At 39.1% G+C, this 14,615-nt stretch overlaps 1 protein-coding gene across 1 annotated transcript in view; it reads left to right on the plus strand.

Moving 5' to 3' along the window:
* LOC139746563 (epidermal retinol dehydrogenase 2-like) overlaps window positions 1–14,615 on the plus strand; it is a 26,443-nt gene continuing 11,828 nt past the window's right edge. The window contains exons 1-6 of the mRNA XM_071657921.1: window positions 1–108; window positions 6,223–6,378; window positions 7,107–7,196; window positions 8,105–8,212; window positions 9,308–9,439; window positions 10,916–11,045. Of these exons, the coding sequence (XP_071514022.1) occupies window positions 6,226–6,378; window positions 7,107–7,196; window positions 8,105–8,212; window positions 9,308–9,439; window positions 10,916–11,045 (613 nt within the window). The 5' untranslated portion in view covers window positions 1–108; window positions 6,223–6,225. The remainder of the gene's footprint in view (window positions 109–6,222; window positions 6,379–7,106; window positions 7,197–8,104; window positions 8,213–9,307; window positions 9,440–10,915; window positions 11,046–14,615) is intronic.

Below are 14,615 nucleotides of genomic sequence, written 5' to 3' on the forward strand. Positions count from 1 at the left end.
TTGTGACCTGAGAAAAGTGTTCGCTAGCTTAAAAACAATACCGCCAGGAAGAGTCCACCGGCTTGTGATAAAGTTCTGTGTATTTACATTATATCCATCTTGACACAGGTAAGAATATACCCCCCATATTGGTCATTTAAGGTATAATGATACAGTACGTGCGTCGATATAGTTAGCCACCCTTATTTCTTCTTGGAATTGAACGGAAGTTAACACGTAAATTCCACTTTGTGTGTTTATCAGTTAGTGTGACGAGCAGCGTTACTTGGAGCATTTTCTTTTTCTGGTGTGTTAATAAATGACTAATAGGATAGGTGTGAGTATGATACATAGGTCTAAAATATATAGTTAAGGTGGAAAGACTAATTGATGGAGTCTTCATATATGCAGAAAGAATGTAAGAAATGTGTAATGATTGTGATCAAGCAGTATGCATATTTTGGAATTTTTATGGATTGTAGAAATTCAGTGTGCTATATGAGGCTCAGAACTTGGGCAGATCAGACTACAACCTTAATAGTGTTGTATTCTGTGCGAACCTAATGCAGGTTTTGAATGTTATTTGTCTGTGATATTTGTAGGTACATACTCTGCAAAACATGTGATAACTAACAATCATTTTCTGAAAACTCTTGCTCGAAGTTGGCAGTAATTTTGAATGCGATGGACCGCATATTTTGGAAGTTTAGGCAAGGGGTTTAGCAACAAATTTTCAGCTGTCTACCTGTATTGCACATACATCAGGTAGGCATATGAGTGTATGTATTATTATGCTTTTAGATTATAGATACAAGTTATGTTATTAAAATTCATTACTAGTGTATATATATATAAGGGAAGTGGGGATAGGGGAGAAAGAATACTTCCCACGTATTCCCTGCGTGTTGTAGAAGGCGACTAAAAGGGGAGGGAGCAGGTGGTTGGAAATCCTCCCGTCTCGATTTTTTTTTTATTTTTCAAAAGAAGGAACAGAGAATGGGGCCAGGTGAGGATATTCCCTCAAAGGCCCAGTCCTCTGTTCTTAACGCTACCTCGCTAACGCGGGAAATGGCGAATAGTATGAAAGAAAGAAAGGGGAGTGGGGGAGGAATGGGATGTATTTATGGAAGCAGTGATGGCTTGCGCAAAAGATGCTTGTGGCATGAGAAGCGTGGGAGGTGGGTTGATTAGAAAGGGTAGTGAATGGTTGGATGAAGAAGTAAGATTGTTAGTGAAAGAGAAGAGAGAGGCATTTGGACGATTTTTGCAGGGAAAAAATGAAATTGAGTGGGAGATGTATAAAAGAAAGAGACAGGAGGTCAAGAGAAAGGTGCAAGAGGTGAAAAAGAGGGCAAATGAGAGTTGGGGTGAGAGAGTATCATTAAATTTTAGGGAGAATAAAAAGATGTTCTGGAAGGAGGTAAAGTGCGTAAGACAAGGGAGCAAATGGGAACTTCAGTGAAGGGCGCTAATGGGGAGGTGATAACAAGTAGTGGTGATGTGAGAAGGAGATGGAGCGAGTATTTTGAAGGTTTGTTGAATGTGTTTGATGATAGAGTGGCAGATATAGGATGTTTTGGTCGAGGTGGTGTGCAAAGTGAGAGGGTTAGGGAAATGATTTGGTAAACAGAGAAGAGGTAGTAAAAGCTTTGCGGAAGATGAAAGCCGGCAAGGCAGCAGGTTTGGATGGTATTGCAGTGGAATTTATTAAAAAAAATGGTGACTATTGTTGACTGGTTGGTAAGGTTATTTAATGTATGTATGATTCATGGTGAGGTGCCTGAGGATTGGCGGAATGCTTGCATAGTGCCATTGTACAAAGGCAAAGGGGATAAGAGTGAGTGCTCAAATTACAGAGGTATAAGTTTGTTGAGTATTCCTGGTAAATTATATGGGAGGGTATTGATTGAGAGGGTGAAGGCATGTACAGAGCATCAGATTGGGGAGGAGCAGTGTGGTTTCAGAAGTGGTAGAGGATGTGTGGATCAGGTGTTTGCTTTGAAGAATGCATGTGAGAAATACTTAGAAAAGCAAATGGATTTGTATGTAGCATTTATGGATTTGGAGAAGGCATATGATAGAGTTGATGGAGATGCTCTGTGGAAGGTATTAAGAATATATGGTGTGGGAGGCAAGCTGTAAGAAGCAGTGAAAAGTTTTTATCTAGGATGTAAGGCATGTGTACGTGTAGGAAGAGAGGAAAGTGATTGGTTCTCAGTGAATGTAGGTTTGCGGCAGGGGTGTGTGATGTCTCCATTGTTGTTTAATTTGTTTATGGATGGGGTTGTTAGGGAGGTGAATGCAAGAGTTTTGGAAAGAGGAGCAAGTATGCAGTCTGTTGTGGATGAGAGAGCTTAGGAAGTGAGTCAGTTGTTGTTCGCTGATGATACAGTGCTGGTGGGTGATTCATGTGAGAAACTGCTGAAGCTGGTGACTGAGTTTGGTAAAGTGTGTGAAAAAAGAAAGTTAAGAGTAAATGTGAATAAGAGCAAGGTTATTAGGTACAGTAGGGTTGAGGGTCAAGTCAATAGGGAGGTAAGTTTGAATGGAGAAAAACTGGAGGAAGTAAAGTGTTTTAGATATCTGGGAGTGGATCTGGCAGCGGATGGAACCATGGAAGCGGAAGTGGATCATAGGGTGGGGGAGGGGCGAAAATTCTGGGAGCTTTGGAAGTCGAGAACATTATTTCGGAAAGCTAAAATGGGTATGTTTGAAGGAATAGTGGTTCCAACAATGTTGTATGGTTGCGAGGCGTGGGCTATGGATAGAGTTGTGTGCAGGAGGATGGATGTGCTGGAAATGAGATGTTTGAGGACAATATGTGATGTGAGGTGGTTTGATCGAGTAAGTAATGTAAGGGTAATAGGGAAGTGTGGAAACAAAAAGAGTGTGGTTGAGAGAGCTGAAGAGGGTGTTTTAAAATGGTTTGGTCGCATGGAGAGAATGAGTGAGAAAAGATTGACCAAGAGGATGTATGTGTCAGAGGTGGAGGTAACGAGGAGAAGTGAGAGATCAAATTGGAGGTGGAAAGATGGAGTGAAAAAGATTTTGAGTGATCGGGGCCTGAACATGCTGGAAGGTGAAAGGCATGCAAGGAATAGAGTGAATTGGAACGATGTGGTATACCGGGGTCGACATGCTGTCAATGGATTGAACCAGGGCATGTGAAGCGTCTGGGGTAAACCATGGAAAGTTCTGTGGGGCCTGGATGTGGAATGGGAGCTGTGGTTTCGGTGCATTATTACATGACAGCTAGAGAGTGAGTGTGAACGAATGTGGCCTTTGTTGTCTTTTCCTAGCACTACCTTTCACACATGAGGGGGGAGGGGGTTGCTATTCCATGTGTGGCGAGGTGGCGATGTGAATAAATAAAGGCAGACTATGAATTATGTACATGTGTATATATGTATATGTCTGTGTGTGTATATATATATGTGTACATTGAGATGTATGGGTATGTATATTTGCGTGTGTGGACATGTATGTATATACATGTGTATGTGGGTGGGTTGGGCCATTCTTTCGTCTGTTTCCTTGTGCTACCTCGCTAACGCGGGAGACAACGACAAAGCAAAACAAATAAATAAGAAATATATATATATTCTACTTATTGTTTGATAGATATAGGGACTACAGCTTTTAGTTCTGATTGTTGGTAGAATCTCTTGAGAAAAGATGCATACTTCTGTCAAATAGATTTTCAGCTTTTAACAGTCCTTTTCTGTTGTAGACTTAGGAAAAAGTATTTTTCCTTTGTGATTCTTTTAGTCCTTATTGTGGGCCTTCCTCTTCTATGTGTAGGTATGTAGATTGCAGCACTTGCTGTATGGTCTGCACCAAAAATTAAGGCACAAGAGGGCTTTTGACTTGTTGCAAAAAACATTTCACGTCTCTTATAGAGACCCCGGTAAATGTATTAAGTTGTACATTAACAGCATAAATCATTTGTTTGGTAATAGTGTGATAACATGTCATAACCATCAGTTTGTTTGTGCCCAGCAACTGTGAGGCTCATGTCTTGTTTGTGTCTGCATGTTGGGCATTTTTTTTCCATACTTGTCTGCGATATCCTAAATCTTGCGCCAACCCATTATGCTTAGGAAAATTACAACAAAGATGGACATTGCAGCAATAATATCTTCATACAAAGCAAAACCTTATTTGAAATATATCACCGAGCAAACAGGTGTCTGCCAGCAAAGTGTCCAAAGGTTGGTGAAGTGGTTTAAAGAATTATGGGAATCCATTTTACCAGCTCCTCTTCCCAAGTCTAGAAGGCCAAGATTGATGTCTCTTAGGACCTGTAAAGTGATTGCAAGACAAGTTAGGGCCTTCTTATCCCTGACATCATGTAAAATCAATGAGAAGAACCATAACTTGCTTGAATCATGTATTGCCAAGGAGCGTTCACAAGTTACTTCATAATGACATGGCATTTGTAGGTAGTAGTAGACAGCCAACAGACAGGGAGGTATATTACCAGTACTACCCACTTGGGTATCGAGAAGGTTAGTAATGGCTACATTGTGAGCCAGCACTTCAGTGGTTGTCAAGATGCACTCCTCTGAACCAGGTAGCTGTCTTTATTTCTGCTTCATCCACACTTGGACTAGTAGCATTCTATCCACAATTATACCATCTTTCCTTGTCGTAAATAACACTTGATAGCACTTAAATCATACAGCTCATTTTTCATAAATCTAGATTTTCCTGTGGTGAACACTATGGGTTATCCCGGCTTTTTGGCAAAATGGTAAGAGCAATAGGTGGAAATAGTAGGTAGGAACATTTAGGCTGGAGCATTAGGCAGAAGTAGTAGGTTGGAATATTAGGCTGGAGCATTAAGTAGACAATCAATAGGAACATTAGGTAGGATCCTCTGCAAACTCTGCACTAGAGTTGCCCTCTGCCAGTGGTCTGTTGAGGGTGAGGCACTAAAGGCTAAGTAACTGTTATGGAGATGCTATTGCTGTGGTCACCCCCTTGAGTGAGTTCCAGGTAGGAACAGGTGTCAGAGATATAGATAGATAACCAGACATTAGATTATGTAGTTTTCTTGCCGTGACAGCCACTTAGATGGATAAACAAGTGAAATTTTATGAGATACAGAGTTTGGGACTAGGAAACAAGTAGTACCATGCTTTGGAGTGATGAGTTGACATTTATCATGACGAGGGTGTGCAGGTCACTCTACTTGGACTGCACCTCCCATAGTACACAGAAAAGACTGTAGAACACCCTGCTTCTCTTATAGTTTAGGACTATTTCAGCTACTAGGGTGCTAATGATTTAGTAACTTACCCTTTTCTGTTAAAGTGAACCAGATAGTGTATGTATATTTACTTATTGACTGTTTACCTGATTCATTGTACATGCAGAAATATTTATGTAGGATGGGGCTCCCTACGTTACATAGTGGTCAAATGATAAGGTGAATTATTTCAAGGACTGGCTAGGAAACAGCCTTAATGTAGACCTAAACCTGTATTCCATTGTGAAGCAAAGACTATGTGATATGGACATATCTTATAAATGGTGGCACCTTTTAAAAAGTGGTGGGGGTGGTCACTGGAGCAAAAGCCAGTGATCTGAAGACAATGATGCAGCATACTGCCGTTTCATACAAGTAAGTCTAAACAAGATGGGGGGATGATCCCCCCTTGCTTTCAAAGTGGGGGGGCTTCAGCCCCTCCTTCCCCCCCTGTACAACCACCACTGCTTCTGCACCAAAGTTTGAGGTGGCAGTTAAATATCTGTTGGCTGTTTTTCCCCAGAACTACTCAAGAATCTTGCTGACAGTGTTCCTTGCAGGCTACAGGACTGCATCAAGAAGGAGACTGTAACAAAGTATGAATATGTTGGGAAGTGGTAATTACATTTGTTTAGGCAGCCTAAACATAAAAAGTTTTTTTTTAGCTCATGCCTTAACTTTTGGCACAGACTGTAGGTGCCCTCATTATCTTGAACATAAATTTCTTATAATGGTACCATTGGAAGATAGTTATATTATATAGCATTGGTTTGAGTCGGTATAGAAAAGTCTTTGTGTTTGTGCTTCATCTTTAAGTTTTTGATTGTAATATACATAGGTATTCTTTGATGCTATGAACCATATAAAGATTTTACACTAGCCACTTGGATTTAGAAAATTGATTTTATATTTATGTGATGTGCAGATTAGTGAGTAAAGTATGGTTTGAGTAGGAATTATACAGTAATGTTTGTTTATCTCATTTTTTTCAGAAAATGATTGGAATTATAATGATAGTGTACCAGTATGTATTGCTGGCATGTGACTTTGTGCATCTGGTTCTACGTTCAGCATTAATCATATTGAAGTCAGCATGGCACGTAATATCTCCTTTGCCACTCAAGCCCATTAATGGAGAAATTATTTTGGTAAGAGAAATTTTTGATATTGTATTTTGAAATTCATGTCTGTCTGAAACATGTCATTTGTAGCCATGCTTTAGGATAGCATATACACAACTATCTTTTTTCATCCTTTTTCTTATTCCTGTAGATTTTTTTTTGTCGATAAATTTTTCTTTTATCCATGTCCTTCCTCTTTTTGTTTCCCTTTGTCTTCTGTATTTGCCTACACTCTTTTCACACACTGTGATTATTTCCTCAAGAGAGAGTTGAGCTAGTTATCTGGCTGCTTCTTTGTCAAACCTGGTTTAACTGGCAATGAGAAGTGCAAGAACATTTGCCAATGATCCAGTTGATATTTACATCAATTGTGGGAGCAGACTGCTCTCCATCTTACTGGCCCACCATATCAATGTGTCTTGACACCAAACTCAACACAACTTTGTAGTTTGGCTGTGTCTGATTAAAGAATGAATTGGGATCAAATGGAAGAATGATAATGATTTATAGTTATCTATCCAGATTCTGTCCCACTGACCATGTTTCTTAAGTGTAAAATGAAAAGACTACCTGTGACGTGGAGTAATAGAGGGATGTGTGGATTGGTGTATGTAAGGGAGGCATGAAAGGACAAGGATAAGGGGAGACTATTTTGCTGGGGCCACCCCTGTGATGGGAGTTCCCAGAGGGAATGGGAGTCAGATATATAGATAGACAGATAGTGTAAAATTATTGATTTACAAATTTGTTTTCAGATAACTGGAACAGGTCATGGAATTGGGCGTGAATTGGGACTTCAGTTTGCTCGGTTAGGAGCTAAGGTTGTGTGTGTAGATATCAATGAGGTAAGAGGTCCTACCCTGTACTCTGCAGTCATCTCTGTATTTTCAGTAATTTATTTCCCCTGTGCCTTGTTGGAAATGCTTGCAAAATTTTTCTTAAACACGACTGTATTTGGGCATTTCAGTGCTAGTTCATCTTTCAGCAGCATTGTTAATATGTGGTCCATATTTTTTTCCTCACTTACCTTTATCTCATATTTCGGCATTTATTTTGATAATGTAATTTTTTCAGCTTTGAATTGACTAATTATTTGATTTTTATTAGCCTGCTTGGGACTAATGTAATGTGACATTTACATGCTTTTCTCAAAATTTGTGCATCATAAATGTTTTATTCATCTAAATAACGTTATCAGATTATATGTGCCCATGCATGTTCCTGTCACTGCTAAATTTTGTTTTGATCAAATTTGGTTAGGTTACTTACTTCGTGACCCAGAGCTTTATTTTTCTTCTACCATGTATGATAAATTATAATGTACTCAGTCTAATCCTGATAAGAATGCCAATTTCATTGATACACAGTCCAAGATTAAAGGTGAATCCAGATCCAAACTTTAATTGCAAATGTAGTCTCTGCTTTGAAGTTTTGTTTGATGAATTTTGGTGAAATGTGGTATTTTTTCATTTTTCAACATCAGCGCAGTTTCAGAAATTGGAGCAAATTGCAGATATGCCTGTATGCCGAAATGGACATCCCAGACTTTAGTTTCTAGCTCTAGCTTTGCTTAATTGTTTGGTCATAACAGTCTCAGTTCATGAATAGTTTTTTCATAGGCTGTAAGTACTGGAAAATGCTTAATTTTGGTCTATTATAAATCAAGTTCATATTGATTTACTTTAGTACACATTTCCCATACTACTTTGTCTTTACATGCAATGTCTAATGTTAATTTGTGTATTTACACCAGGTAACTAACAAAAAAACAGTAGGAGACATCTGCCGTGAGGGCGGGGCTGCCTGGGGTTATAAGTGTGATGTTAGTAGCAAGGAAGAAGTCCATGCAGTATCCTGCAGGGTATGTGTGTTATAATGTCTGTACTATATTCTTGGCTCTGCTCTTTTTGTATGAAGATATATCAGATGTTACCTTCTAATAATTCAGTTTATTAGGTATGACATTGTGCATATTATTTTAAAGGGTACTTTATCTAGGTTGTGGTAATATCTCGCAAACTATTTGGTTGGCCCTTAAGATATCCTTTGAAATAAGGTGTTTTATTTTAATTGAAATTTGGAAAGAGGGGCAAGTGTGCAGTCTGTTGTGGATGAGAGAGTTTGGGAAGTGAGTCAGTTGTTGTTTGCTGATGATTCAGCGCTAGTGGCTGATTCGTGTGAGAAACTGCAGAAGCTTGTGACTGAGTTTGGTAAAGTGTGTGAAAGAAGAAAGCTGAAAGTAAATGTGAACAAGAGCAAGGTACAGTAGGGTTGAGGGACAAGTCAACTATGAGGTAAGTTTGAATGGAGAAAAATTGGAGGAAGTGAAGTGTTTTAGATATCTGGGAGTGGATTGGCAGTGGATGGAACCATGGAAGCTGATGTGAATCATAGGGTGGGGGAGGGGACTAAAGTTCTGGGAGCATTGAAGAATGTGTGGAAGTGGAGAACATTATCTCGGAAAGCAAAAATGGGTATGTTTGAAGGAATAGTGGTTCCAACAATGTTATATGGTTGCAAGGTGTGGGCTATAGATAGAGTTGTGCAGAGGAGGGTGGATGTGCTGGAAATGAGATGTTTGAGGACAATATGTGGTGTGAGGTGGTTTGATCGAGTAAGTAATGATAGGGTAAGAGAGATGTGTGGTAATAAAAAGAGTGTGGTTGAGAGAGCAGAAGAGGGTGTTTTGAAATGGTTTGGTCACATGGAGAGAATGTGTGAGGAAAGATTGACCAAGAGGATATATGTGTCAAAGGTGGAGGGAACGAGAAGTGGGAAATTAAGGCTCAGACATGATTAAGTGAAATTATTTCTTTATAAAATTAGTGCTGCCCATGGAAGGAAGAAACGATGAGTGTATATATGTGATAAAGAAAGATAGTTTACTGTCCATTATTACGGTTTGAGAAACGTCTTGTATTTTATGTACGACTGCTTATTAATAACTTCATTGCAGATTCGTGAGGAAGTTGGAGAGGTAACTATGCTAGTGAATAATGCTGGTATCATGCCATGCAAGGCTTTCCTGAAACACACCCCTGAGGAAATACTGGACATCTTTAGAGTTAATGTCTTTGCTCACATTTGGGTAAGAACTAAAGAATATCTTTTGTAAGAAAGTGTAGATGTATTAAATGCAGGTATATGTTTAAGTTTTGTACCAGTGACCTATTCTTGATTGGAAGTAAATGCATTAACTACACATTATAATGAGAAAATATCTACCATTGCAGCTATCTGTAATTATTTGGGATACTGAATCAGACTACAAGATATCATATACTTTTTTTTTTCCTTTGCTGAGGTGGAATTCTTGGCTTATATTATCTAATGTTTGTTTTGTTTTGCATATTCTCATATTCAGGTATCAAAAAATCATTAGTAGTATCCTATGGGAACGGTTGTATTGCATTGCAAATTATGAATTAAGAATAACCATGAAGAAGTCGCTTCCTCCCTCCTCTGCTTTCCAGTCTTTCCTTTTTCTTGTTTTCCTTTTTACTCCATATCCACTTTCTCTTTGTTTTGTGTAATATGTGTTCTCCTTTTTCATTCAGTATTTTTTGGTCTTTTTCTAATGAATATACAAACTAAGTTACTGCTTACATCATCGTCTTGGGAGACCTCATTGCATTCTAGTGTACTAACTGTCAAATGTCAGTTTTAGTTTGATAGATTAGTTTACCAAATCCAACATCTGTCAGAGTCAACCCACTCTTTTACCATAGTTTTTTAAAGTAAGGGTATTACTTCAGCTTATTTTCACCTCTAGTGAATACCAGTATGATATCATAATAAAGATTGTAAGGGGCTAACAGATATGATAAAATTCTGAGATTTTTTTGTCACCTCATTTGATGAAAATGCTCTTTTGATCAACAGTTTCATAAGTTTGTGATAAATCTCTGGTTTGTCACTTTGAGAGATGATTAGCAAATTAAAAAAGATAGTGAAAGTTTTCTTAGGTGCTACTGAAGGGTATTTGGTATATGTAGCTGTAAAGTGAACATTAACAGCCTGTTTCTTTATTTTTAGTAGAGTTATAAAGTTCTTTTATCTTTTCTAAGTTATATCAAATTCAGTAAGATTTGCTCTCAGCTTTTGGCGAAGTTTGGTGTTTCAAGAAAATGAACAAGCCCAGTTTATTCTGTGTAAAAGTGATACAATATTTTTTGTTGTTGTTGTGGTAAGAAGTAGGCCTTCTGGTGCAGGAGCAGGCTTGAATAATTCATTTGTAAGGGAAAGTCTTCATTAAGAAAATTTTAGTAAATGTTAGGAAGATCAGGGGTTAAAAGAAAAGATTAACTAAAATTGTGTGTTGGAGAGGAACAATATGATTATGGATGAATGGGTAAGAATGTGAAAAAATAAGATTTCTTTGGGAAAGACAGAACATATACCTACCTGCACAAAGAAATGAAAAAAAAATTATGGTAAAAAATTTATGAAAGTTTATGTGAATGTCAAAGCATTGTAAAGGTTAGAGCAGTGGATATATTTCTGTTTTCTAAAAATTTAGAAGTTAAAATGGTTTAAAAGTGATGTATATTATTTTTAATTGCAGACTCTTCAGGAATGGTTACCATCTTTTATTGCAGCTGGCCATGGCCATGTCATTGCAATATCATCTATAGCTGGCTTTATTGCAACTTCAAATCTTGTTCCATATTGTTCTTCAAAGCATGCTGTAAAGGGTAAGAACTTAAAATCTTTCCTTTGGATGATGTTTCAAGCAAATTTACATATTTGTAACATCTTTTGTGAATTATTCTAGGAAATAGGGGATAAAGAATGCCACTCATGTATCTCCTGCATTTAAAAGATGGCTTAGAGAGGGAGGGTTGTGGACTTCCCCTTGAATGTGGTTACACTGCAAATGAAATCACCTTTGGTGAGGCTACAGTATTTTCAAGGAACTTCCCACTCTGAAGGAATCCTCATTTCCTTGCTACAGGAAGTAGTAGATCCTTGGGCTGTAAGAGCCTCTAGATAAAGGTCCTGGGTCGTAACAACTCATTCTTAGAAAGCATTCATGGGATAATTTTTTTTTTTCATACATATCAGCCATTTCCCACTTTAGTGAAGTAACAGTAAGAACAGAGGACAGAGCCTTAGAGGGAATATCCTCACTTGGCCCCCTTCTCTGTTCCTGTTTTTGGAAGTGAAAAACGGGAGGAGAGGATTTCCAGTCATCCGCTCCCTCCCTTTCTAGTCACCTTCCATGACACACAGGGAGTACATGGGAAGTATTCTTTCTCCACTATCCTCGTGGATATGTATGTCATGGGGTAATTATAAATGAAATTAAAAATGGATTGGTTGGGTTTTGAGTCTGAATGGAGGAAAATTGGAAGAAGTGAAGTGTTTTAGATACCTGGGAGTGGACATGGCAGCACTTGGAACCTCATAATTTTATTAGGACTACTATACCTTCAAACACACCCATTTTTACCCTCCCAGACATCATTCTCTCTTTCTACACATTCTTCAGTGTTCCCAGAACCTTTGTCTCCTCACCCACCCCGTGATTCACTCTACTTCCTTGGTTATATTTGCTACCATGTCCACTTCCAGGTATCTAAAATTCTCCACTTTCTCCAGTTTTTCTCCTTTCAAAGAAACAGCCCAGCCAACCTGTCTCAACCCCTTTAAAACTAATAGCCATGCTTTTATTCACATTTACTCCCAACATCTTCCTTTCACATACTTTTCCAAACTCAGTCACTAACTTGTGTAATTATTTTTGACTCATATGTGCCACCAGTGGTAGGTAGTAGTTTGTCTGTTTCCTTTTGCTAATGACAGTGACAAAGTATATAAATAGAAAAATATATTATATATATGGATAGAGTTGTGCGCAGGAGGGTGGATGTGCTGGAAATGAGATGTTTGAGGACATTATGTGGTGTGAGGTGGTTTGATCGAGTAAGTAATGTAAGGGTAAGAGAGATGTGTGGAAATAAAAAGAGCGTGATTGAGAGAGCAGAAGAGGGTGTTTTGAAATGGTTTGGGCACATGGAGAGAATGAGTGAGGAAAGATTGACCAAGAGGATATATGTGTCGGAGGTGGAGGGAATGAGGAGAAGTGGGAGACCGAATTGGAGGTGGAAAGATGGAGTGAAAAAGATATTGAGTGATCGGGGCCTGAACATGCAGGAGGGTGAAAGGCAGGCAAGGAATAGAGTGAATTGGATTGATGTGGTATACTGTGGTCGACGTGCTGTCAATGGATTGAATCAGGGCATGTGAAGCATCTGGGGTAAACCATGGAAAGTTCTGTGGGGCCTAGATGTGGAAGGGGAGCTGTGGTTTCGGGCATTATTGCATGACAGCTAGAGACTGAGTGTGAACGAATGGGGCCTTTGTTGTCTTTTCCTAGCGCTACCTCGCACACATGAGGGGGGAGGGGGTGTTATTCCATGTGTGGCGAGGTGAATAAATAAAGGCAGACAGTGTGAATTGTGTGCATGTGTACATATGTATGTGTCTGTGTGTGTATATATATGTGTACATTGAGATGTATGGGTATGTATATTTGCGTGTGTGGACGTGTATGTATATACATGTGTACGGGGGTGGGTTGGGCCATTTCTCTCGTCTGTTTCCTTGTGCTACCTCGTAAACGCGGGAGACAGCGACAAAGCAAAATAAATAAATAAATTATTTTGTTATATTTTCTTATTATACTTTGTCACTGTCTCCTGCGTTAACGAGGTAGTGCAAGGAAACAGATGAAAGAATGGCCCAACCCACCCACATACACATGTATATACCTAAACGCCCACACATGCACATCTACATACCTATACATTTCAACGTATACATACAAATACATACACAGACATGTACATATATTCACCTGTACATATTTATACATGCTACTTTCATCCATTCCTGCCACCACCCCGCCACACATGAAATGGCACCCCCCTCCCCCTGCGCACGCGCGAGGTAGTGCGAGGAAAGACAACAAAGGCCACATTTGTTCACACTCATTCTCTAGCTGTGGATAGAGTTGTGTGCAGGAGGGTGGATATGCTGGAAATGAGATGTTTGAGGACAATATGTGGTGTGAGGTGGTTTGATTGAGTAAGTAATAATAGGGTAAGAGAGATGTATGGTAATAAAAAGAGTGTGGTTGAGAGAGCAGAAGAGGGTGTTTTGAAATGGTTTGGTCACATGGAGAGAATGAGTGAGGAAAGATTGACAAAGAGGATATATGTGTCAGAGGTGGAGGGAATGAGGAGAAGTGGGAGAACAAATTGGAGGTGGAAAGATGGAGTGAAAAAGATTTTGAATGATCGGGGCCTGAACATGCAGGAGTGTGGGGGCGTGCAAGGAATAGAGTGAATTGGAACAATGTGGTATACTGGGGTCGACGTGCTGTCAATGAATTGCACCAGGGCATGTGAAGCGTCTGGGGTAAACCATGGAAAGTTCTGTGGGGCCTGGATGTGGAAAGGGAGCTGTGGTTTCGGTGCATTATTACATGACAGCTAGAGACTGAGTGTGAACGAATGGGGCCTTTGTTGTCTTTTCCTAGCGCTGCTTCGCACACATGAGGGGGGAGGGGGTTGTTATTTCATGTGTGGCGAGGTGGCGATGGGAATGAATAAAGGCAGACAGTATGAATTATGTACATGTGTATATATGTATGTGTCTGTGTGTGTATATATGTGTATACGTTGAGATATATAGGTATGTATATTTGTGTGTGTGGACGTGTATGTATATACATGTGTATGTGGGTGGGTTGGGCCATTCTTTAGTCTGTTTCCTTGCGCTACCTTGCTAACGCGGGAGACAGCGACAAAGCAAGATAAATATAAATAAATATATACATATATAAATTTTTTTTTCAATTTTCCAAAAGAAGGAACAGAGAATTGTGCCAGGTGAGGGTATTCCCTCAAAGGCCCAGTCCTCTGTTCTTAACGCTACCTCGCTAATGCGGGAAATGGCGAATAGTTTGAAAGAAAGAAAAAGAAATATATATAAATTTTTTTTATACCTGATTGCTGTTTCCTGCTTGTGCAAGCTAACATATGAAACAAAAACTGAGCCTCCAAGGAAAAATCCTGCCTTAAATCCTTTCAGTACTCCAAGTTTTGAAAAGTAATAGCACAAGAGGGAAAGATTTTCATTTCCCTGCTCATGCCTCTCTTAATCACCTTTTATAGCAGACAGGAGATACCTCGGTATTCTTTCTTCTTTATACCCAGGGATGACAACATGTATACATGTGTATAATTGAAATGTAAATG

Source organism: Panulirus ornatus, chromosome 65 (genome assembly GCF_036320965.1).
Source record: "Panulirus ornatus isolate Po-2019 chromosome 65, ASM3632096v1, whole genome shotgun sequence".
In the NCBI taxonomy this organism is placed as follows: domain Eukaryota; kingdom Metazoa; phylum Arthropoda; class Malacostraca; order Decapoda; family Palinuridae; genus Panulirus; species Panulirus ornatus.